This window comes from Trachypithecus francoisi, unplaced genomic scaffold (assembly GCF_009764315.1).
Source record: "Trachypithecus francoisi isolate TF-2019V2 unplaced genomic scaffold, Tfra_2.0 Lachesis_group5, whole genome shotgun sequence".
Classification (NCBI taxonomy): Eukaryota; Metazoa; Chordata; class Mammalia; order Primates; family Cercopithecidae; genus Trachypithecus; species Trachypithecus francoisi.
In genome coordinates, this window is record NW_022681470.1 from 580,875 (window position 1) to 607,871 (window position 26,997).

At 37.5% G+C, this 26,997-nt stretch overlaps 3 protein-coding genes across 4 annotated transcripts in view; all 3 read right to left on the reverse strand.

Moving 5' to 3' along the window:
- Positions 1-26,997, reverse strand: part of LOC117075135 (olfactory receptor 2T6) — a 91,095-nt gene that overhangs the window by 45,910 nt on the left and 18,188 nt on the right. Inside the window, exon 1 of one of the 2 annotated variants that reach the window (XM_033197218.1) lies at positions 9,247-9,399. The exons of the other annotated variant lie outside the window; for it this stretch is intronic. The gene's annotated coding sequence lies outside the window, so the exon portion shown is untranslated. Of the gene's footprint in view, positions 1-9,246; positions 9,400-26,997 lie in introns of those variants that run through there. 2 annotated transcript variants of the gene reach the window in all.
- Positions 11,134-12,107, reverse strand: LOC117076092 (olfactory receptor 2AJ1). The gene has a single exon (XM_033199115.1). It carries the CDS (start codon positions 12,105-12,107, stop codon positions 11,166-11,168), a length of 942 nt encoding a protein of 313 aa, XP_033055006.1. The 3' UTR covers positions 11,134-11,165.
- On the reverse strand, positions 23,919-25,288 carry LOC117075136 (olfactory receptor 2T8). Its single transcript, XM_033197219.1, has one exon. The coding sequence runs from the start codon at positions 25,081-25,083 to the stop codon at positions 24,157-24,159; it is 927 nt and encodes a 308-aa protein (XP_033053110.1). The 5' UTR covers positions 25,084-25,288; the 3' UTR covers positions 23,919-24,156.

Sequence of the window (26,997 nt, forward strand, 5' to 3'; positions counted from 1 at the left end):
ATATTCTTGTTCCTTTACATTATAATTGATAAGGTCCAGTTTCAAAAATATAAAACATTCTAGACATTCTCTAGCTTTGTATCAAATCTCTAGATTTGTATCAGTATGTATTTTGATACAGGTGATGATAAAGGTGCATTTGGATTTGAGCAGCCTATAAACAGGCAATAGATGTTTGAGGGGTCTGTCAAAAGCAATATGCCAATTATTCATAAGAAACATCTATGATATCTCTTTCCTCTAGGGCCATGCATTGAAGAGTAAATGAATATTTTATCCCATTACCTGTACCTGTTCCTGTATTAAATGCAAATAGTTTGGAATCGGTGTACACATCATTAGCAGCAGGAGCAGAATCATTTTAACTCATTATTATTATTAACATTTTACACTGCAAATAACTAAAAACTCAACTCAGATTTGTGTAATAATTACAGATTAACATTTGGTGTTCCAAATATAGAATATTTTATTCAGTGGATTAAATAATTAATTTGCCATATTTTGTCTCTACTTTATATAGTTTCAGTCCCATGCCAAGTGTGGGTCCTTTTACCATAAAAATCCTAAAGCTGCATCACCAGACTCACATCTGCAATTCAGTGTCCACACACACTACTCAGGTTTCCATCGGAACAGTACGGGGAATTCTTTATCAGAATGTCCCCTTCAGTGAATAAATACCTGATCATATTGTTACACAATCTATTGAATGGATAGTTCCAAAATAATCATGAAGAATGAGATTACTGTTATTGGTGAAATGGTTGGTTCACACCCCTGGCGCTGTAAGTTACTTTGTTTACAACTCCCAAATCTCAATGGCTTACAAAATGGGGGTATTTCTCATTTATATTACCTATTGAGTATGAGTCAAGTGCAACTCTTTTTTCCATTTTTATCTTTATTCCTGTTTCTTGTGTCACAAACTCACTGGCTCCCAAACTCACTTTGTCACTACCATGGCAAAGGGACAGGACATTGGTGGGACTAGGTAATGACATCGAAAGCATTTGTTTGGATGTGGAAGCCTTCATGTTTAATCATCTTGCATCCAGAGCAAGTCACAAAGTGCACATCCAAGACATGAGGTGCATCAAAGACAATTTTCTTTCTTTCCAGGTGTTGCAATTGCAGTTCCTCGATCATTTAATAAGATTTCATATATGGTTAAGGTCTGTGTTTGGCTTCATACTGTGCCCTCATACTAGTCAGCCTTTTACTACTCATAATGATACACAAAGGACATCCACAACATCCACAATGTATCAGTGGCATAAAACAATAAAACCATAAGCATTTACTTGAACACAACACTACGGGTCAGCTGGGTCGTGAGCTCGGGTTGATTCCATGTGACTCTTATCTCCTTGGACCAGCTGAAGGGCCAGCTGCCACTCAGGGCATGCTCATTTCATGGCAGAGGTGAACCTTCCAGAAGGAAGTCTCTTACAGAATGGGCTAGGAACCTAACACTCCCACTTTCATCCACATTCCACTCAGCAAATCACATGGTAAAAGCTAGTGTCAAAGGCCAAGAAAATACATGCTTCCCATTAGATATACAGATATGCTTGTGTAGGGGTAAGGGTGGGGTTGGGGAAAAACAGTATTTGCTGACTAATAATTTAATCTATACAAGTTCCATTTATTTAATGAACAAATATTATATGGGTACCAACTATACGTCAGGTTTATATCTATATATGTCAGGATTTCAAAGCACATTTGACCTTGGAAGAATGTAAGGGTTAGAGGTGTCAGCACCCCCCACACACAGTTGACAATCCTCATATAACTTTCGACTCCCCAAAACCTTAGCTATTAATAATCTAGTGTTGACTAGAAGCCTTCCTGATAACAATTGATTAACACATATTTTGTAAGTTATATATATATATATATTACTATATTCTTACAAAACAGTAAAATAGAGAAAATAAAATGTTATAAAGAAAATTAAAAAGGGAAAATATATTTAATACTTATTAAGTGGAAGTGAATCATCATAAGGGTCTTCACTGTGGTCTTCACACTGAGTAGAACGACTGTGGTCTTCACACTGAGTAGAACGACTGTGGTCTTCACACTGAGTAGAACGACTGTGGTCTTCACACTGAGTAGAACGACTGTGGTCTTCACACTGAGTAGAACGAGGCAGAAGAGGAAGGATTGATCTTGCTATCTCAGGGGCACAGAGATAGAGGAAAATTTATGTATAAGTGGACTGATGCATTTCAAACCCCTTTTGATCAAGGAATAACTTTATGTGCATTCTAGCACAGAGACACAGAAACAGAAACAAATATATATATATATAGTCAGACAGTACCACACTATCTATGGAAAAACTAAAACAGTAGAGGACAGGGAACAAAAGAATGACTAGTTTTATATTGGAGGAACAGGGAATTCTCTTTTTTTATTTTTATTTTAATTCTGAGATACATGTGGAGAATGTGCAAGTTTGTTACATAGGTATACATATGACATGGTAATTTGCTGCACCCATCAACCCGTCATCTAGGTTTCAAGCCCTGCAAGCATTAGGCATTTGTCCTAATGCTCTCCCTCCATTTGTCCCCATACCCCATAGGTCCCAGTGTTTGATGTTCCCTTCCCTGTGCCCATGTGTTTTCATTGTTCAGCTCCCACTTACGAATGAGAACATGTTGTGTTTGGTTTTCTGTTCCTGTGTTAGTTTGCTGTGGATGATGGTTCCAGCTTCATCCATGTCCCTGCAAAGGAAATGATCTCATTCTTTTTTATGGCTGCATAGTATTCCATGGTGCATATTTCCCACATTTTCTTTATCCAGTGTATCACTGATGGGCATTTGGACTGGTTCCAAGTCTTTGCTATTGTAAATAGTGCTGCAATAAACATACATGTGCATGTGTCTTTACAGTAGAATGATTTATAATCCTTTGGGTATATATACAGTAATGGGATTTCTGGGTCAAATGGTATTTCTGGTTCTAGATTCTTGAGGAATCGTTACACTGTCTGCCACTAAGGTTGAACTAATTTACACTCCCACTAACAGTGGAAAAGCATTCCAATTCCTCCACATCCTCACCAGCATCTTTTGTTTCCTAACTTTTTAACGATCGCCATTCTGACCAGCGTGGATGATTATCTCATGGTGGTTTTGATTTGCATTTATCTAATGACAAGTGATGATGGGCTTTTTTTCATATGTTTGCTGGGGGCATAAATGTCTTCTTTTGAGAAGTGCCTATTCACACCCTTCATCCACTTTTTCATAGAGTTGTTGTTTTTCTAGTAAACTTGTTTAAGTTCCTTATAGATTCTGGATATTAGGCCTCTGTCAGATGGATAGATTGAAAAAATGTTCCCCCTTTCTATAGGTTGCCTGTTCACTCTGATGATGGTTTATTTTGCTATGTGGAAGCTCTGTAGTTTAATTCAATCCCATTTGTCAATTTGGGCTTTTGTTGCAATTGCTTTTGGTATTTCAGTCATGAAGTCTTTTCTCATGCCTATGTCCTGAGTGGTATTGCCTAGGATTTCTTCTAGGTTTTTTATGGTTTTAGGTTTCATGTTTAAATATTTAATCCATCTGGAGTTAATTTTTGTATAAGGTGTCAGGAAGGAGTCCAGTTTCTGTTTTTTGCATATAGATAGCCAGTTTTCCCAGCATCATTTACTAAATAGGGAATCCTTTTCCCATTGTTTGTTTTTGTCAGGTTTGTCAAAGATCAAGTGGTTGTAGATTTGTGGTGTTATTTCTGAGGCCTCTGTTCTGTTCATTAATCTATATATCTGTTTTGGTACCAGTACCATGCTGTTTTGGTTACCGGGGCCTTGTAGTAGGGTTTGAAATCAGGGTTGCATCATGCCTCCAGCTTTGTTCTTTTTGTTTGTTTAGGAATGTCATGGCTATACAGGCTCTTTTTTGGTTCCATATGAAACTTAAAGTAGTTTTTTCTAGTTCTGTGAAGAAAGTCAATGGTAGCCTGATGGGAATAGCATTGAATCTATAAATTACTGTGGGCAGTATGGCCATTTCCACAATATTGATTCTTTCTATGCATGAGCATGGATTTTTTTTTTCCATTTGTTTTTGCCCTCTCTTAATTCCTTAAGAAGTGGTTTGTAGTTCTCCTTGAAGAGGTCCTTCACATCCCTTCTAAGCTGTATTCCTAGGTAATTTATTTTCTTTGTAGCAATTGCAAACGGGAGTTCACTCATGATTTGGCTCTCTGTTTGTCTGTTATTGCTGTATAGGAATGCCTGTGAGTTTTGCACATTGATTTTGTATCCTGAGACTTTGCTGAAGTTGATTATCAGCTTAAGGAGTTTTTGGGCTGCGACGATGGAGTTTTCTAAATATATAACCATGTCATCTGCAAACAGAGACAATTTGACTTCCTCTCTTCCTATTTGAATATCCTTTATTTCTTTCTCTAGCCTGATTGCCCCAGCCAGAACTTCCAATACTACGTTGAATAAGAGTGGTGAGAGAGGGCATCCTTGTCTTGTACCAGTTTTCAAAGAGAATGTTTCAAGTTTTTGCCCATTCAATTTGATATTGGCTATGGGTTTGTCATAAATAGCTCTTATTATTTTCAGACATGTTCCATCAATACCTAGTTTATTGAGAGGAGCTAGCATGAAGGGTGTTGAATTTTATTAATGGCCTTTTCTGCATCTATTGAGATAATCATGTGGTTTTTGTCATTGGTTCTGTTTATGTGATGGATTACATTTATTGATTTGCATATGTTCAACCAGCTTTGCATCCCAGGGTGAAGCTGACTTGTTTGCTGTGGATAAGCTTCTTGATATGCTGCTGGATTCAGTTTTCCAGTATTTTATTGATGATTTTCACATTGATGTTCATCAGGGATATTGGCCTGAAATTTTATTTTATTTTTTTTTGTTGTGTCTCTGCCAGGTTTTGGAATCAGGATGATGCTGGCCTCATAAAATGAGTTAGGAAAGAGTACCTCTTTTTTAATTGTTTGGAATAGCTTCAGAATGAATGGTACCAGCTCCTCTTTGTACCTCTGGCAAAAAATTCGGTTGTGAATCTGTCTGGTCCTGGGCCTTTTTTGATTGGTGGGCTATTAATCAATGTCTCAATTTCAGAACTTGTTCCTGGTCTATTCAGGGATTTGACTTCTTCCTACTGTAGTCTTGGGAGGGTGTATGTGGCCAGATATTTATTCATTTATTCTAGACTTTCTTTTTTATTTGCGTAGAGGTGTTTATAGTATTCTCTGATGGTAGTTTGTATTTCTGTGGGATCAGAAATTTGAAACATGCATACAAAGACATTTTTTCTCTGAGCTTTACTGAAAAGGAGGTAAGAAAGTATATCGTGTTTTCTCATGGCAAGACAAACTGTAAGAAAGATTTTAAAGCATCTCTATGTAGTCTATGAAAATCGTAGAATTCTAATCCAAATGCCAAATTTTGCAGATTCCTCTTGAAATTAAATGGGATATGAAGTGAGGGGATATCAAAAGCAACCTTGGTGAATCTATCGCACAACTTCAAAAATTGTCTACACATGGCAAAGATTGTTATACAAAAGGGAAATATTTTCACGTCTCTACCCACTGCACATTTTTATATTAATCCTATACATAACCTTCTTGCATCCATAAATGCCTCAACATATTTATTTAGCAATATGGAACTTTTTAAACATAATTATTATGCTATTATCAAATCTAAAACAAGTTATTATCACTTAATATCACAAAATATTCTATGTTTAAATTTTGATTGTCATATATGTATATTTAAGAATCAGAATCTAAGAGAAACCTGCCTATTTAAGTAGTTTAAGAATTCTATTATGCATTTTGAGACTGATATTATATATAAATATATGAGTTATATAGACGTGAAAATATTTCCCTTTTGTGTAACAATCTTTACCATGTGTAGACAATTTTTGAAGTTGTGTGATAGATTCTGATTCTTTTAGATTCTATAAATACATCACACCACATTCTTAAGTTATATTAATACTTACTAAAATTTATAACATTATTATACCTATAGTTTTTATGTCAAATTCAACCCAAATCTTTGACAACAATTATTGTTGTTGTCTTAAATTTTCCAACTGTGAAAGGCAAAGTAATCAATTTCACCCATTAAAGCTTGCTATGATACTTCTATATTTTGCTAAACACTGTAATATACAACAGTATTTAACTTGATAAAATTAACTTAAACATTTACCTCATTAAAATGTGTTTTTCTAGGTTTTCCTATTAACACAATCATTTAAAAATATTCCTAATAGAAACATTTATTTTTGCCTTTGCAATAACTTTTAGGATAAATCGCCAGAAGGGTTTGTATAATATAAAACTGTATGTATACATGAAATAAGACATAATTTTCAGGATATTCTTAAATACTGTATTCATGCTTCTAACAAAGAATGAGAAAATTAATTTGACTACATTCAATGTAGGTATGTGTATGTATATATGTGTATGTGTGTGTATTTTTCACTTGAGAAAACCAAAGTGTCAAAACAAACCATTCAATGAATAATGGTAATTTCAAGTGGCGTTGTGGATTTTTTAAAAGAAATTTATTATAAGGCTTGAAATATAATTTTAGGAAGTTTCATAAAAATACAGACATTATATTAGTACGTTTTTAATATAATGGGTTAATTGTATTTTAAATGTAATTCTTATATATTCTTACAATTTTAGTGGGAAGGAGGTGGAAGCTTTGGATTATCTTTTTCTTCCTATAGTGTGTTGGGTGATTGAAATTGGCATCCACAAAAGGAACAATACATTTTTAGACATCCATTGAAAAAACAAACATATGTAATAACTTTATTATTATTGGGGTTTTGAAAATATCCACATCTTTCAACACTTGGAAAGGCAGAAGGTTTGGTTTTCTTTCCAGAGACACTAATAACATTCTATAGACATTGAATGTGGAAACAGAGAGAACACACAAGTGAAAGGAATTTTCCTATTCATTTTTTTATGTAGAAAGTTACTCTTGAGCACCTTTTTCACTGACACCAGAACACTGTCAGTGCTAACGCTGTAGATGATAGGATTGAGTGTAGGTTCAAGGCAGGCATAGGATACTTATAGAAACATAACCTGGTCTGAAATGTGGTATGATTTAAGTCTCATATACATATGTGAAAATGAATGAGTCCCAGTACGTTACAACTGCAATCATATGGATGGAACAAGTGGAAAACGACCTTTTCCATGCCTCTGATAATGTCATCTGGAGGACAGCTCACAGAATTTGGACAGAAGCAGCACAAATCATGGAGAAAGAATGATTAAAAATATGATGTTGCTTACATTAACTCCTCATTCATCCTGTAATGTGTCTACATAAGAGAATCTGATGTAGATATAAGAATATATTTTTTTTCCTAAAATAAGTTTCAACTTGTTAACTTACTAAGCCAGGTAGCAACTTATTAAGTAGAATGGATTTACTTAGGCACTATAGAGACTAATGGCTAATAGTCTCTTAAACTTAAGTGAACACAAAGTTTTACCTTATTTTGTCTAATTAATGTCTTACTTACTTTACTTATAGCATAAGAACTCCTCAACAGAAGTTGTGTTTCTTCTCAAATGAATTTCCACAGAAGTTTAAAGGACACATCCAGCTACCAGTGACCTACAACGGGATGCTCAGGAGACTACCCGTATCTCCACGGATACCCAGGTATCAGAGCACTCACCACTACAAACGCATGTCTTTAGATTGTGATATACTATACCTTTTAGTGTACTAATTATTTCTATGTGCAGTACTTTAGATTTGTGGTTGACGCTTAAAATACCCAACTTTCCACTTTCAATTTCATTCAAGTATGCTTTACAATCCCATGCTGATTGAACCATGCTCTTTACACTGTTTATTAAGAAATGTGTGTGTGTGCGTGTGTGTGTGTGTGCGCGTGCGCGTGTGTGTATGTGGGCATGTTTATTTATAAAGTCTTCTACTACCCTCAATGTAGGACTTTCTATGTTGCTATATCCCCAATAAGAAAAAATGTTTTTTAGCCCTATCACAGAGTATTTTTGAATTTTAATCTGTCAATTCAAAAATCTCTGAATTCTGACTTCTAAATTCCTATATTGTCCTCAGATCTTTTCTGCAGAATGACTTTCTCTTGCTTGCAATAATATCTTGGTAGTGGGATTTTTACTGTCTCTGATTTCATGCTGTTCTTGGGTCCACATTAGGTATTACTATGAGTTGCAAAAGCAGGCTTTAAAAAATATACAGCACACGATGCATCTAATATTAACATTAGTACTTCCGGTCAATCTTGAACTTCTCTTAGCAATACATTTTTATATATCATTATGCTAGTAATTTTTCCTTAGTACACCAGGGATAGGAGACTGTTACAGGTCTGGAATCAAGCAAAAAAAACTCATTTGCCAGGGAAAAAATGTTATTAATCTATAATAATTGCTTATTTTATGTCTAAATCATCAACATTAAACAGTTTTATTATTAGAAGGTAATTTTACAGTTTAAGGTCCTTAACATATATTGCCACAATGTTCTTTTTAAAATGTTTGTACCATATTTCATGTACGCCGACAATACCTTATGATGCCCAATTCACTAAAACATTGTTAACATTTATTACTACTGTTTTAAAATTTCCAATTGTGAAAGGCAAAATAATGATTTTTCATTAAAGTTTCATATGTCTTCATATTTTATGTTAAATATTTAATAATATTTCTCTAGTATAAAACATTTAGTTAACATCCTATAATAAAATTAACCTGAACATTTACTTCATTAAAATGTGTTTTTCTAGTTTTTACTCTGAATAACATTATTTAGGGGAGAGGCGCTCAGAGCGGGGAGCGGGGCTGAGCAGCAGCTGACCTGGGAGAGGAGGCCCCGGAGCCAGCCCCATCCCTGAACTGCTCATGGGAGAGGAGGAGGTCCCTGACCAAGCCCCATCCCTGAGCTGCTGATCGGAGAAGAGTACCCTGAACCAGCCCCATCCGTGAACTGCTGGTGGGAGAGGAGGCCCCTGAGCCAGCCCCATCCCTGAGCAGCTGGTGGGAGAGGAGGAGGGCCCTGAGCCAGCCCCATAGCTCAGCTGCTGATGTAAGAGGAGGCCCCTGAACCAGTCCCAAGGCTTAGCTGCTGATGGGAGAGGAGGAGGCCTGACAGTCGGGAGCAAGAAGGGAGCCCAGCCCCGTCCCCAAGGGGCCTCTCGCCTGATACCTCGGTCCGGAAGGCGTGCCCAGCTGCCCTTCCTCAGGAGACACCAGTGTGTAGAGCAGAGCCCTTCCTTTCAAGAGGGTCTTCACGCTCTCATCGTGGTCTGCGGTCACGGGAGAGAGGCCGCTCCTGGACCCACAAGCACTCCCACCATTGCCAAAGATGCCACGGCCTCCAGGAGCCCCGCGAGTGAGCCCAGGGCGCAGGTGCGGAAGAGGATAAAGGGGCTCCACCTGGTGGCCGCAGCGGGTCCTGCAGCAGCGGGTCCTGCAGCAGCGCGTCCTCCAGGAGCCCCGAGAGTGAGCCCAGGGCGCAGGTACGGAAGATGATAAAGAGGCTCCACCTGGTGGCCGGGTCGGTGATTGGCTCCAAGAGCAATAAAGACGGCTGGAACCTGGGCCAAGGCGCCTGTGGCAAGGGGGTGAGTGCTTGGACCCTGCCAGAAGGACGTCTCCGGTTGCCTGAGGGTCATCTGCAATGTGGGCAACTACCAGGAGGCGGCACCGCCAAAAATCAACGCTCTCGAAAAAAGTAAACGAGAAGGACTAGGAGAACCAGTTCCTGTGTGTCTTGGGGTGTGACTGGCTCACCCTCCACAGTCCATGTGCATCACTTTAAGCTCCTGGGCAGGAACACCCTCGAGTTCCTGAAGGAGAATAACTTCCAGCCATTCCCCTCCCACATGTCTGGCACATGCCCACCAGCTCTGCCACACCCTTAGATTTCTGCATGAGAACCGGCTGACCCACACACCTGTAAACCAAGAACATCCTGCGTGTGGATTCTGAATTACACACCTTCTACAGAGAGCACAGGAGCAATGAGAAGTCAGTGAGGACCACCAGCGTCCGAGTGGCTGACATCCGCAACGCCACCTCTGACCGTGAGCATCACACCGCCATGGTGACCACCGTCACTGTCGCCTGCCTGAACTGATCCTTCATCTGGGCTGGACACGCCCCTGCCATGTCCGGGCCATGGGCTGCATTCTCTTTAAGTACTACCAGGTTTCACACTCTTCCAGACCTATGAAAACCAAGAGCAGCTGGTGATGATGAAGACCCTAGGGCCCAGCCCATTATGCGTGATCTCCTGTACCAAGAAGCAGAAATATTTCTACAAAGAGGGCCTAGTTTGGGATGAGAACAGCTCCGACGGCCCATATGCGAAGAACTGCAAACGTCTGAAGAGTGACATGCTCCAGGACTCTCTGAAGCACGTGCAGCTGTTTGACCTGACGAGGAGGGTGGTAAAATTGGACCCTGCCCAGCACGTCAAACTGGCTGAGACTCTTCTGCACCCCTTCTTTGCTGGCCTGGCCCCTCAGTCGTGGTCCTTCCAAACCACAACCCAAGCAGATGACAGGCACAGGACACCGCATGAGGAGAGCAGAACTGGGCTGCCCAGTCCCCTTTCTCCAGCCCCTACCACTAGGTCCCGGGACCAGAACCACCCAGTGAGCAGTGCAATGTGAAGGAAGGCGGGAGCCTGCAGGGGAGCCGACGTGGTGCCCAGCTGCCAGAAGGCAGATTTGACACAAGCTGTTCATATGTTTTAAACTGATAAAGTATGTCTTACTGTTTGTAGAAAGAAGAAAAAAATAATTAAATGAATTTTTAAGGATATTCTTATAAAGTCTTACAATTTTAGTGTTAGGGAATAAGACTACTCCTTGGGTAACTTTTACTTCCTATAACTGTTGCATGACTATAAATGGTACCACAGAAGGAACAATACATTTCTAATGGTAAATGTTTACAACACAAACACAGGTTATTATTTATTATTAACAAGATTTCTGAAATATTCACTTCTATCCACATGTGGCAAGATAGAAGCTTTGATTTCTTTGTAGAAAACCTATTACAAGTACCCTTCAGGTATTTAACATAGAAATAGAACACATTCAGAAATTTTCCTATTTATTTTTTATGCAGAAACTTCCTTTTGAGCATATTTTTCATCACCGCCAGAACATCTTTATTCCTAAAGCTGTAGATTAAGGGGTTGAGTGTGGGTGTGAGGATCGTATAGAACATTGCCAAGAACTTATCCTGGCCTGGAGTGTGGTATGATTTAGGTCTCATATATGTAAAAATAAATGGCCCATAGTACATCATGACCACAATCATGTGGAAGGAACAAGTGGAAAATGACTTTTTTCTTGCCTCTGATGATTTCATCTGGAGGACAGTAAGAATAATTTGGCCATAAGAAGCAGAGATCAAGAAGGCAGGGATCACCAGGAATAAGACAGCACTTACATAAACCCCTCGTTCATAGTTTGTTGTGTCTGCACAGGACAACTTCAACATGGCAGGGACTTCACAGAAAAAGTGATCGATTGCCCTAGAGCCACAGAAGGGAAACTGCAGTGCGTAAGCTGTGTGGACTGTGGAGTTGAAAACCCCAATGAGCCAGGAGCCTCCAGCCATGAGAGTGCTGGCACACTCCTTCATAAGAATCGGATAGCGCAGTGGGTGACAGATAGCCACATAGCGATCATAGGACATTGCAGCCAGGAGAAAGCACTCACCACCCAGGAGGGTGAGGGACAGAAACACCTGGAACCCACAACCTGCAAGTGAAATAGTTCTGCTGCCTGACAGGAAGTTAGTGACCATTTTGGGAACGATGTTGGAAACATGCAAGATATCCATAAAGGAGAGATGGCTGAGCAGAAAATACATTGGAGTGTGGAGTCGTGAGTCACTGCGAATGAGGAGGATCATGAGTGTATTTTCTGTTACACTCATAATGAAAATGACAAATATAAATGAGAAGAAAACAAGACTTGTTGGGGAAAAAGAGAACACTCCCAAAAGTATGAAATCGCTGCTGAAAGTGTCATTCTGATGGCCCATCGTGAATTTGCTTTGTTTTTTAACCTAAAAAGAAATAATAAATAAATAATAAATAGAGAAAGAAAAAAGTGTAAATCTTAATCTCAGAATAATACGCCTGCATAATAAAATGAGAGTGAGTGATGCATGTTTTGTAATCACCAAGTAACTCTTAGGAAGTTTTTGGAGTGGGCATGTTTTACAAGGTGGGTATTTTTATTTGTTCAAACCAACTGATGATATTTAGTATACTCAAGTGGGCTCTTGGCTCCATGTTGAGTCTCATAATCTTAATTAATTACATATAATTTACTTGAGTCTACCCTTTTCTCAAATATCACCTTCTCAAGGAAGCCTACACTTGCACACCCTTTAAAAAATTGTAAGGCTCCCACTTGAACCCTAATTTCCTGGTCCTCTTTACTCTGCTCCATTTTCACATGTTTGCATATCACTTTTCACCTTCTTGTACATTAAATAGTAAGCACATTGGTTATATTTACTGTTTGTTTTCATTCTCTGCCAGAATTTTCCCTTCACAACGAGAGATCCTTGTTCTGTTCACTGGTATAGCCAACTGCCTGGAACAGAACCTAGTGCATAGCAGTTGCTCAACAACGTTTGTTGAATATTTGAATGAAACAAATGAACCACGGAACTTAATATTCTCTAATGCATTTATTATTTAGATTAAACTTATAGAAAATAAAATGTATAATTCTAAGACTTCCCAAAGTAATAAGTAATAAAATATTGTCACAAAACCCAATATGTTTGTAATTTGAAACACGATATTTTAAATGTAAAAAATAGAAGTATCATTTAGTCAACATCAACCACATGTCTTTAAGGATATATTTTTACATTTACCTGTTATGTTAACTTGTAGAAATTGAAGTATAATATATTAATCCTCTATGTGGGGAATAGTAGGTGTTGATATTATTTATTTATATTTTGATAGTGGTTATTTAAATGGTTACAGTTATTTGTGCACCTCCTGTATGTGTAAAATTTCCCTCAATATAAATAAATACATACAAATATGCAGGTACATATTAATTTGTAAATTATAAAATTTGTAAATACATTAGTCCAGGTTTCTGTCTTTCAATAAATTTTATAATCATGAAAACAAACAACAAACATTCTAAAATTATTTTCCACCTTATTAACAACTACTTAAGTTTGAATAAAATGAGCTTAGATTTTTCCCTTTTGTAAAATAAATGCAAAAGTATGTCGCTGACAATATATGAATGATTTTTTATTTTAATTTTTGTGAATATTCAGATTCTTCATAAATAACAGATCCCTTAATCCTATTTTAATTCCCTTGAATAACAACAATGGTGTGCTATGACTTTCAGAGTTGGAAAAGATAAGCACCTCAATGAGGTTTACAGATGTTTGTGTAATTAGTCCTGCCTGTTTGTTTTGTTTTGTTTTGTTTTTGAGACAGAGTCCTGCCCTGTCGCCTAGACTGGAGTGAGTGGCCCGATCTTGGCTCACTGCAACCTCAGTCTCTGGGGTTCAAGCAATTCTCGAGCCTCAACCTCCGAGTAGCTAGGACTACAGGTGCCACTACCATGCCCAGCTAAGTTTTGTATTTTACTAGAGATGGGGTTTCACCTTGTTGGTCAGGCTGGTCTCAAACTGCTGACTTCAAGTGATCTGCCCGACTCAGCCTCCCAAAGTGCTGGGATTACAGGCATGAGCCACCACACCCAGCCAGTCCTGCCTGTTTTTACTGTTTTGACCCATGGCTTTGTAAAATTTAATGACACACATAGATACAGACTTAAGGGCAGTGTTCCCTTGTCTGAGCTGATCATACATAAATTTACAAAATGAAAAAATACTGCTGACAACTCAAAATCAACATACCTGTATCCAAAGTTGTTAACTTTTCCTCACTCCCTGGAGCATCATTCTTCTGGTTTTACCTGTTCAATAAATGGTTTACTTTGTTTCTGTAATCCCATGTCCTACTGAATCATCAGCTCTTAGCCAACTTCCTGGCCCATTTTAGGTCTAATTAATTCCTTTTTACAATAGAGATTTAATTTTTAAGTGATTTTTGATGTTAAAATATTTTTAACTATGCATAAATTATCCTTCTCTGTATTTCATACTGGCTTTTACATGTTTGGAGTTCATATTATAAACACAATAATACCTGTATTTTTTCTTCAGAAATTGGAAGCAATCCACAATTTATTTCTTATCTTCTTCATCATCTTACTTCCAGCACCTTATGTTCACTACCATGAGGCACCTGCTATTTCTGCAACTTCTTTTTAATGTCTCTTGGCCTAACCAATCAGCGATCTGAAATATACTGCCATGATGATGTAATGATTAATGAAAGCATATCTTCTATGTTATCCAGGAGTATTTCAATTTTGGATGAAATCTGCCATTGTATGCAAAGAGAAATGCTCTAGTAGTGAGCTTCTCAATTCCGTGTTAGAAAGTGGAGAAAACATGGGTCACCTATCCTGTAGTTCCCCACACATGCAGCTCTTTCCCAAAGTAACATTCATCTCCCACCCATCTGGCTCCAAGTATACTTTGTTAATAATGTTAAATGTTATTTCACATATATAAAGTCTGTTCACATCTTTATATATACTTAAAGTTTTATCATTTGGAAGGAGCAGTCAGTCAGTCCAGGCTAAGATTTAACCAGTGGACATTACACTTCACATAAACTGAGCATAAGAGAGCCAATTTGATTTGAGGAAACACAGGTTATGATTATGGAGAAAGAAATATAGACTGACACCAGCATAAATCGTGTACATAATTTCATGCTAAGTTTAATACAAACAAAAGAATAGACTTTTTTTTCCAGACACATCATTCTTCTTTCAAATGACAACTGTATGTGATTAAATGTCTGTGTGTGGGTGTGTGTGGGTGTGGGTATGCGTGTGAGAGACCTTACCATATCTAAAATTGTCTTCATTTAGGAACAATAATTTTGGCTTCTTAAATGATTTAGCCAATTATTCCAAAACGCTGGTATGTGTAGCCAAATTGTTTGTCAGTGGAATACCTCAGAGTCCGTATGTTTATTCCCATTAGTGAATCAAACGATTCCTATCTGATTGCTGTGCAAATGTTCTGTTGAATTTACTCCTGCTTGGAACTTACTTTCTAGATGTAGACACCATCATATCCCAGTCTCCTTTTGTACTCTTACTCTTCACTCATTGACTCACTACACTCAAATTCTTCTGAGCACTTTATATTTATGAAGATTGTTCAAACACACGACATAGTCATTAATTTAGACTTAGTTCAACTAAAAATACTTTTCATTTATCTACCATATGTCTAATTATATTGATAAGTTATACAAGTTTCTTCAAATTTTGATATTTCTAGAAGTCAATATTTCACTAATATTGATATGATTTTACATTCAAATGTTAGACAGTTATTTACTTACTTCTACACTACTTCTTTACATTAAATGTTTGACTGCAAGACAGGCACAAGACAAAATTCACCAAATCTATTCTGATAAGCCTAATCATAAATGCTTCACGTATCAGTCTTAATGAATCAGTGACTGACAAACAAAAAAATGGTCACTGGTAATTCACTGAACTACAGTGGAGTTTCATAGGAGAAGCAAAAGTCAAATACTAAATTAACCTAAATATGGATGAAATTTAACTGTTACTTTATCTAGAGCAGATACGGGTATAGTAGAAATATAATGGATGTCACCTAGCCCGGGAGTTAGTATGCTATTGATCCAAATATTTTATTAAGAAAATAGCAATAATATCCATATCCTAGTGCTTTGAAAAGAGATAAACAAGAAAATTTAATGCAAATACAACAATCTGAAAATATTTTATTTTCTGTCTTACATGAAACTCCAATCAGATATGAAATTATATCTGAAGTAAATATTCATTAAATTATATTTGAAATGAAATTCCATTAAATGAAGATCATGACAGTACCTGCCTGATAAAGTTGTTTTGAATATTAGATGAGAATCATTAAATACCCCCCACCACACACACACACACAGACACACACACAGACACAGACACACACACACACACACACACACACACACACAGAGTGAAGAGCGAAAACAGAGGCCTGGCATGCAATCAGTATTCAGAATGATTAATATCGTTACTACTATTAATACTGTATTAGTATTCTTCTATTTTTTTTTGTTTCTTAAATTCACATGTAAGTGGTTATATACCAGGGAGTGGGAGAAAATGAGAAAGTAAGGGAGAGGAAAAGAGCAGCAGGAAGGGAAGGTATGAAAGAAGAGAGATTCAGGATATGATAGAATCACATTCTGTAAAGCAAAGTATAATATAATGGAATTGATCAGAAGTATATTTTGTACTCACCGTCCAGAAATTTGGTTCATTCAGCTAGGGAGAAAGAAGCTCACCACATTGAATGAGAATGTTTAGGTTGGCTTCCTCACCCACACGCACACATGAAATTGTGTGATAAAGAGCAAATTGAGACTTTGAATCAAATAACCTGAGCTGCTTACAATTTCATTTTATACCAGCCATTTGATGTTTTCATTCATCATTTTTCCCTTCTATTTTTTCAACTCCATACAATCATTACAGAGTGAGTGACCACATGTCTTCTCCTTGTTACTGCCACCCAGTTTGAGGGAATCCTATAATTAGCGTCTCACAGTGACATCAAATACATCACATCATGCACTAAAGTGCTCAAGTAAAAACTACCATGCACAACTGCCCAAGCCAGAAATCAGACAGCCATTCTTGAACTCTCTTTATCTCTACCCCCTTCCATAATTGTGTCACTATCTCCTACATGTTCTGATTATGTAACTGCCTCTCAGGGGCTATTCCTTCTCATCGACTGGGTTCCATGTGTGGTCATGGTGGCTCTAAAGCACACATTCTATCCTTCTCTTTCAAATGAACAGAAGCTGTACGAGCTCAGCACCATCCACATATAATCACACACTACTCGTCACTTCTTGAAGCCAGTAGAGTCTGACCAACTGATTAAATCCTGGACAACTACAACACATGAGTGGTGGGGACTGAAGATACAGGCCCTTCTTGCTTCCTTTATCCTGATTCTTTAGGATATGGATATGATGGATTCTCATGGATATGATGGATTCTCATGGATATGATGGATTCTCATGGATATGATGATGTATGTTCCTGAAATGTTCCTCTGTTTCATAGGGACAAAATCCAAGGTATTAAGGAGCCGAAGAGAGTGCGCTACCAGGCAATTTCCTGTTGATCAGCAATCACAAAACCTGCCCTGATTAGTCAAAATAAACACTTGCTTCTTATGAACAAATTAAAAATGATTCTTGCTTTGAGGGAAGTGCTTCAACAATGGTCTCAGGAAATATTTTATGTATGACCTCAAAGGCACAGGCAACAAAACAAAAACAGACAAGTAGGGCTATATTAAACTAAAAATCTTCTGCACAGCAAAGGCAACATTCAACAGGGTGAAAAGACAACCTGCAAAATGGAAGATAGTGTTTGCAAACTATTCATCTGACAAAAGATTAATATATAGTATATGCAAGGAACTCAAATCAATAGCAAAAAAACCCATAATCCAATTTAAAAATGGGTAAATGATCTAAATACACATTTCTCAAAAGAAGACATAAAAATAACCAAGTATTTGAAAAAATATTCAACATCACTAATCATAAGGGAAATGCAAATCAAAACAACAATGACAAATCAAAAAAGACAAAAAATAACAAATGCTGGTGAGGATGTAGAGAAAGAGAAGTCTTACACAGCATTGATGGGAATGTAAATTAGTATAGCTATTATAAAGAACAGTATGAAGGTTCCTAAAAATATAGATCTATCATATAATCCAGGAATTCCACTCCTGGGTACATATACAAAGGAAAGGAATTTAGCCTATTGAAGAGACATCTGCACATCAATGTTTAGTACTGCACTATTCACAATATCCAAGACATGGAATCAACCTACATGTTCATCAACCAATGAACAGATAAAGAAAATGTGTTATATATACACAATGGAATACTATCCGGTCATAAAAAGAATGAAATTTTGTCATTTGTGGCAACAGGATGAGCCTGGAGGACATTATATTGAGTGACATAAACCAGACCACAGAAGGATAAATACTGCATGTTCTCATTCATATACAGAAGGTAAAAAATCGGATCTTATAGAAGTAGATAGTAGGATAGTGGTTACTAGAGGCTGGGAAACATGGGGGGCTAAGGAGGAGAGAGAGAAGTTGCTCAATGAGGACAAAAGTATAATTATGTTGGAGGAATAAGTTCCAGTGTTCCAGCACTCTAGGATGATTATCGTTAATGACAATTTTTTGTATGTTTTCAAATAGCTGGAAGAGAGGATTTTTTCAATGTACCCAGCACACATGCATGCACACACACACACACACACACAAATGTTTGAAGTGATTAATATGCTAATTACCCTGATATGATTATTACACTTTGTATGTATCCAAATATCACTCTGTACCCCATAAACATGTGCAAGTATTATGTGTCAATTAATTTTTTAAATTCGTGTTTTATGTTTAAGTCCCTACTTACCAAGTCTCTATTACTGATGACAAAACTGAATTCTCTCTTATTATGCACTTAATAACCTTATGATGGCATTAGAAAAAAGAAAACTATTTTCTCATTATAGTGGAGGTAATTAAAGGCAAAAACTGAGGTTATTTCCAGAAACTAGGGAAATGTATTTTGTGTGGTAGTTAGCAAGTTATTTGTTAACTCTGTTACATGTTCTACTATAAAATGCATAGCAAAACCCAGCAAGTGTGAGATGAACCATGCTAGAGTTAGCAGAGATAAAACAACAAGCATTGGCGGTCAAAGATTCATGTGGCTAAAACATGAAATAGATATCACCCAAGTCTCATACTCAGAAGCCTTGCAGGACTAAAAACATCAACTGGGGTTGAATTAAAACGAAGGCAGCTGCAAGCACTAGATGGCGAGTGTCAGCCTGACAAGGAAAAGACTCCACGGCTCAAACCTCATCAAGCACTTTCCATTAAGAACGCTACAGAAAACAGTGGGTACCCTGCGTGTCACAAAGAAGCAAGCTACGTTTGCTCCCACTGAAGTCTATTGTTGAAACTATTCTCAATGCAGCGGCATTTAACTAATGTTGGGAATAATCAAGAGACTAAAAACTCTATCTTAGCAGTAGATTTTGATGGATATTGGTTTCAAATGGAAATGAATAGACACAAAATATATTTTTAGAAACAGAAGTACTGTCAAAGGAAACCTAAGTCTGTGTGGTACCACTCTGAATTTGTGTGTTGTAGAACTGTAAGTAACTCCCTAGACCATTGAGATGGCAGTAGCAGGAATTTGGCCACAAATTGTATGCATCAATGTACAATCTCCGATTTCACCTGCAGATTAAAAAAACAATAGGATTATGCTGAGGGAAAGAAAATTCAATGCCAAAGGCAATGTCAATTTTAAAAGGACACAGTGGACAAACAGAATCTTTTCAGAGGCCAAAACGAGGGGTATATAAAAAGTTAGCCAACATGATTTCTCCACTGACAGCAGACAAACTCTTTACCATTCCTGTCAATTAAAGATCTTTGGATTATTGTTTGTTAATGCATTAAGTTTCAACTGGATGTGCAACAATTTAGTCAACTATTATTTTACTTGTTACATTTATATTACCTTTCAATTTTAATAGTAAAAGTAATGTAATAAGTACCACTGAGTTTCTAACTTTTTATATTTGAATCAAAACTAAAATTCTGTGTTAAAGATAAGTTTATATTTCTATTAAGTCATTTCAAATAATTTCAACGGTGTATCATTTATCTAAATAAAATGGAACTATTAAATTTGCTTTATTGAATAATTTGTAAAAATCAAGCCTACTACAGGCGTATCTTAAAGTACTAATTCACTTTAGTACATTATGTACATATGGAGATTATTTTAGAATGTTAGTCATTTTGTGATCAGAATATACAGCAGAAATATATTAATGAGAAAGGGTTAGTGAAGAAGGCAAGTGAATTGATCTGGGACTAGAAAAACTAGCACAGTGGTCTGTGATCATCGTTTGCTACGCTTAACACATCTATTAGATTTTATATTGGGGGAATCTTCAATCTATAATTCCAATATGTTTTACTCAAAATATTTAGCACCTGCCTTTATATGATAGAAACACAAATATTGTAATATTATAATGACAACTAAGTTAATTCCCTGCCTCAAACTTCTCCCCATATAAATACATTTCAGTCCTAATACTAGATTCTTCTTTCCAGGACCACAGTTTTGAGTCTGCAGACATTCTGCTGGGTCATATTTTTTTAAATTGAAAAAAAAAATCATAAAATTTGCCTGAGTTTAGTTCACATTTCTGGTGAAACTGAAATATTTATATTTGCAGAAATTGAGCTGTCTTGCATCTTTTTCATAAGTTGGGTTCTTTCTTGCACATAAACACTCTTCCCTAGCACTTCTAAAGGCTTCAATTTCTTCAGTTTTCCTAAGATATTGCATGTAAATCTTCCCTCCATGGAGACTTCCTTGTTCTCTTCAAAGGGATGACTCTCTCCCCCTCAGAGCCTGCTCTGTCAGAATGTCACGTTTAATCTATAGTTTAGCTGCCTATGTTTATGTGGACTGTCTGCCCCTTCCTGATGAGGGCTGACTGCAAGTGGACCCTAGAGCACCCTGAACATGACCTGTGCCTTCCTACATGACCTGACCCTGAAGTCCTCCCGGGACCCTCATCTCCCACCACATTTGACCTTACCAAGTTCCGCTCCTCACAGGACATTCCAGGCAGGGCCTTTCACATTTAGCACACTGGACTCAACATCCCTTCCTTCCTCCTGGTGTCCAGCTGCTGTTCATGCTACTCAGATGTTTGTTTCAATGTCACGTCCTTGAGAGTGACTCCGAGGCATTGGGTGATACTCAGTTCAGTGATTTCTTTCTGATTAGCTGACAGTTTGCAGGGAGAAGGGGGATATGTGGTTTGAAAGGAGCATATGAAAGACACCTTCCCAACAGGAAGTCCTGTAGTGTGTGGCCTCTGGGAGAGAAAACGGCCACCTTTTCACAGGGCACCATTAGGAGCCATGTCCCTCGGGGATGCGTGAGAAAAGCAAGGAGAACCTGCAGCAGTAGCTTGTGTGAAAGGAGGAAAACCATTTGACAACATCTTGAACTCTAGTAGAAGAAATGATGGCGATTTCAAATGAGTGTGCACGTGTATATGAGCGGGATGGGGGCAGTGCTCACTGAAACCCTGTGACAACTAGCTGTTTCCTGAGTGCAAGCTTTTTAAAGGGAGGCAACTGGATTCAGGTCTATATAAAGGTGGACAATGAATTTTACCCCAATAAGCTTGTCTCCATTGTTTTTTAAAAAATGAGAATTAACACTGAGCCGATTCTGGAAGGTTATGGTTGTAACTAAAATAATAAAATGAAGGAGAAATATTAAGCAAAATACAGTTGCAAAGTAAGTACTAAATGAACAAGAGGTATTTCTGTTTATTACTACTATTATAGTTATTATATAAGAAATTATACTCTCTTTACGCCATCTAGGCGAGGGTTAAAACAATTCACTTAATGTGTCTGAAAGGATATGGAAGTTGACTATTTGATGAAATTACCCTATGATCAAATTATGCCCGTGTTTATAGAAATAAACCAGGTTTAAAGGGTAATAAATTGGCTTTAGATACCCTAAAGCACAACCTGCAGGCCCAAGGTAAATGTCTCAACCATCCTGTCTTCCACAATCCCCAGGGGCCGCCACTTCCACAGTACTGCAGGGACCTGCCAACCTGGATCTCACTGGCTCCTGCTCCCTGAGAGCGTCTGCGCCATATTCCTCTGCTCCTTATTTCCAGAAAAGGAAAAGTTGTGAAAGAAAAGATTCAGACTAAAAAAAAGCAAAATAAAAAAAAAACTCTAAATATGTGAAACCATTGTATTACAGTTGATTTTTTGATTTTTCTCTTTGGAGATCACATGAGTATATATTTATAAATAAATTGATATAGAAATAAACGTATATTTATTGTTGTTTCCTTTGTAAACTCAGCAGTCACTTTAACAAGCCAAATTTCTTGCCTGAAAGTTACTATATCTATATAATCATTTACTAGTAAAGGAGTGAGAGACATGTCATCCCCCAAATAGCAAATTGGACCAAATTGGAATACTGATTACTTTGAGTTAAAAACACAGGAGCAGTGGTCTTTTCAGAAAGGGCCAGCTGATCATTCTCTTCCTACATGCGTGAAGCCATAGAGATTCCTCAGCAGGTACACCCTCCATGTACCAGCTGAGAAAATAGCCCTCACACCAGACACTGGGATCTGTGCTGCAATGGATCAGAATGAATACACTTACCTAAGTAATCCTTCTACAAGTTTTACTCCCCTTCATATACCTCCTAATGACTCACTTAGAAATGTATTGCTGCTACCCAGTCCCCTTTGTCCTGTCATTTCTTCTTGGGAAAATATAAAATTGTCTCTCTTTGGCCACTTCTTCAGACTCCATGCTCTTGTGAAGAAGTCCCTGTATATGTAAAATTAATCAAATCTGTGTGTTTTTAGTGGCATCATTCCTCCAGTGAAGTGGAATGTTCTGTTACAATTCATAATTAAAACAAACAGATTTATAGCTTTAAGCAGAATGCAGGAGGTGGAAGAGATGTACTAAATACCTGGTTTAATAAAATAGCAAATCTTGAGGCATTGAATGATAACACATATGTCAGGAAATATAATAACAAATAACCCAATACATGATTTTATTTCCAAAATTCCAAGTAGTCCTATGAATGCTATAGATTGCCTATTAATTAATAACCAAGTTGTTTTTGCTTTGGAAGCATATACAGATTTTTTTTTCCAAAAACTGAAATAGACAGTTTACATCACTAGGCAATAGAAAATAAGCTAATGCAAGAGGCCTCGACATTATTAGTCATCAGAAAAATGCAAATTATAAGCAAACTGAGTTCCTACTACACTCAGAAGAACTGCTAAAATGAAGAAAATATCAATATTTGGAGCAACTGGAACTTGTGTGCATTGTCAGTGGCAGTATAAGAGTAAACAATCACTTTGAAAACTCTTCAGTTTACTAAAGAGTTCATCAGACAGCTACCAAGAAAAATAAAAACATATTATTACAAATAGGAGATTAACAGACATTTCAGTCATAAGAGCTTCAAACTTATAATAGCTCAGATGCCCATCAGCAAAATAATGGATAAACAAATGATGAAATTTTCCGAAAACGAAATACTACTTAGCAGTAAAAGAAGAGCAACATATCAATGAGGTAAAAATGTGGAGGGATTTTAGAAATATATTAAGCTGAAAGAAGGAAACAAGATTCAAGACAATACTACTGGTTTCCTTTGATATGAAATTTTAGAATAGCCCAAACTGATGAACAGAGATAAAAATTAGAGCAGTGGGTATATCTTAGGCCTGGGGTATCACTGGAAAATGGCCTGCAGGACCTTTCTGAGGTGGTGAAAATGGTATCTCTTGATCATGGGTAATTACCAGGGTAGATATTTGTGGAAATCGGTTGAAAAGGAACACCTTAAATGTGAGAATTCTGCTATGTGTAAGCTACACCTCAATTTGAAACAAATGGCAACAATTAACCTTCAAAACTGCTCGAATGGTTAATCAATTCTTTGAACAAAATATTATTGTGAGGTATGACGTAAAACCATCTTACTAAAAATTAGTGATTTCACCGATTTTTAACAATCCACAATTTGATTGGATAATGATAGCTGAGTAAATGAACCCAAGGAATGAAGATTCATCTGCAATTCAAAGCAACACATAGACACACACACACAAACACACAGAGAGACAGAGAGAGACACAACAGATGTAGACATAAAAGTGTATATTCCTTATCTCTAGGAAATTCCACACAAACACTTTGCACAGTTTTGAATGTTGGAGCAAATATACATACTCTTATTCATGACTTAAGGCCACACACGACCCATACACCTTATCAGGGCTCCCTTGACCTCACTGTTCCTCACACTGTAGATGAGGGGGTTCAGCAAAGGGGTGAACACAGTATAGAAGACTGACACAACCTTATCGTGGTTAGTGGACCTATGAGATTTGGGTCTCATATAGGTAAAAATGGCAGCCCCATAAAAGAGTCCTACCACAGCCACATGTGAAGAGCAGGTGGCAAAGGCCTTCTTGCGGGCTTCTGTAGAACGCATGCGGAGAACAGCGGCGAGGATGAGACCATAGGAGGACAGGATGAGGGACAAGGGGACCAGGAGCATTAACACACAGCAGATGTACATGGCGTTTTCGAAGACGGAAGTGTCAGCACAAGCCAAACGCACCAGCACGGGGGCCTCGCAGAAGAAATGATCGATCTCATGTCCCCCGCAATACGGGAAGCTCAGGGAAGCAACAGCCTGCAGGAGCCCGTCTGCTGCACCCAGGAACCAACACGACATGGTCATCCTCAGGCACAGCTGCCAGCTCACGAGCATGGGATATCGGAGTGGGTGGCAGAGAGCCGCGTAGCGGTCATAGGCCATGGCTGCTAAGAGGAAGCACTCTCCACCCCCCAGGGTGAGCAGGAAGAAGATCTGCACACCGCAGCCAGCAGGGGAGATGGCCTGATTTCCGGTCAAGTAGTCAGCAGCCATTTTGGGCACAGTGGTGGAAACCAGCATCATGTCCATGAGGGAGAGTTGGCTCAGGAGGAAGTACATGGGCGTGTGGAGCCGGCGGTCCCGGTGAATCAGGAGAATCATGAGGGCATTGCCAAACAGGGAGGTCAAAACGATACTCAGAATCATCATGAAGAGGATTTGGTGGGCTGTGGTGTGGTTAAAGAGGCCTAGGAGAATGAAATAAGAGGTAGAGCTCCCATTTTCCATGATTTCAAATAAGAGTGACACTGCAAATGGAGAAAAAGATGACAGTGTTTATCCTTTATGGTACTCCATTTGAGTTATATAGTTCTTGAAAAGTACTTGTGTGAAAGCGACGAAACCTACGTCAAATCTTTCATTTGCCACTTGCAAAATGTTCTAATTTGTGCATAAAATTAATTCAACTTTTTCTCATTTCCAAGGATTTCATAATAAATTATTCTCAGGCTGAGTATTGATTAATTTTGTATAACAAATCCACGTTCTGGATAAGTTGCAAGTAACCTATCAGAATGATTTTGCTTTATCTGATGCCATCATAAGTGAGTGGGAATGAAATGATTCACATAATTTGTCATTTTATTTGTGCTTGAGTTATGTCATGCATAGTCAATATTTTAGAAGCTGAATTCAGTCAGTATATTTCATTATATAAAACTACATCCTTGATTATGAAGGTTGTGGGTCTATAACATACCAAAACTCATTGAAACCTACCAAAATCAGGTGGTTTTCCCTGACTTAATCCAAGAAGACTTTTTTTTTAGCTTTATAAACAGGGTGACTTATATTCTCAGGTCTGGAAAGGCTGAGTCTGCAAATAAAAACATAGTTAATTTGGAGTTGTGAACACATTTAGTCCTCCTTTATAGGTGATAGACTAAAAACAGTGCTGACTTTCTTTAATTTTTTTATTTCTTTGCAATGTAAGAGTATAATATAAATACACATTTTCATTAACTGTACAAGGTACTTTGTTGCAATGAGACTTTTTTTCATCACTCCACAAGCATAACCTTTTCCAAGTAAAGGAGGAAAAAGAAAACTAAGATCTTTATCCAATCACAGAGATAAGTTAGTTTTTTCTTCAGTCTCAAGAGAAATCAAATCTTTATAGACATTTTCCTCTTAGATCTGCTGGTGCAGGAAGTTTTCTACCTTGTTGAATAAATATGGCCACACCTGCATATCGATGCTGATTCAATCTCAAGGAGATGGTCTAATTCAGTAAAGTGACATGGCAGAAGGAGCCCGTCTCTCCCATGGGCATTCCCTTTGCCTCCACTTTTTGTATCCACCCTAAACTTAAATGCCAATCACGACTGGGAAACGCAGCGCAGTTGCGTCAGTGGATACCAGAGTGCATTACTTGGGCATCATAATTTTATTGGCAGCACAATACCTGAGGGTTTTATTTGGTCGTTTAAAATGTAAACATCATGGAAATATACATATTTCCTTCTTGACAAATAAATTCTGCATTTGACAAAACTTTGTGATCTTCACACCCTCTTATCTCTAACATGCACATTTTTTTCTTTTTACTTCTTAGAAAATGCAATAACATGTACTTTCTACACGTAGGAACTATACAAAATCTCTAATTATAGTCCTCAGTGTCACTTTGCTGAAAGACCTCAAAGCCCTCCTAACTCATTTCTTTCACTCGATATCTTCCATTTCTCTGCTTTTCCAACCTTCCTTAGTGTTGAAGATTGATCAACTTTAAATATCTTTTAAAAAATCAATCTGTAATGTCATAACTGTAGGGTGTTGGACAAGTTTCTTAAATTATTTTTTTCTATCATATTAACTATTTTTAAGTGCAGAGTCACTATAGTGACTTCAAGTATAATCATATTGTTTTATGACTGTCCACAATATCCATCTCATGAATCTCTTTTCATCACCTTAAATTGAAATTCTGTAGCCATTGTGAAATAACTCCCCATTCTTCTCACACACAGCCCCCAGCAACCACCATTCTATTTTGTGTCTCTATAAATTTGGGTGTTTTAGAAACCTCATATAAATGGAATCATGTGGTATTGTGTGTGTGTGTGCATGTGTGTGTGTGTGTATGTGTATGTCTGGCTTATTTCATTTCTCATAATGTCCTCAAATGTTCATCCCATGTGT

Excerpts from the sequence above, each read along its gene's own strand:
- LOC117076092 (XM_033199115.1), bottom strand. The coding sequence starts at position 12,107 with ATGGGCCATCAGAATGACACTTTCAGCAGCGATTTCATACTTTTGGGA.
- LOC117075136 (XM_033197219.1), bottom strand. The coding sequence starts at position 25,083 with ATGGAAAATGGGAGCTCTACCTCTTATTTCATTCTCCTAGGCCTCTTT.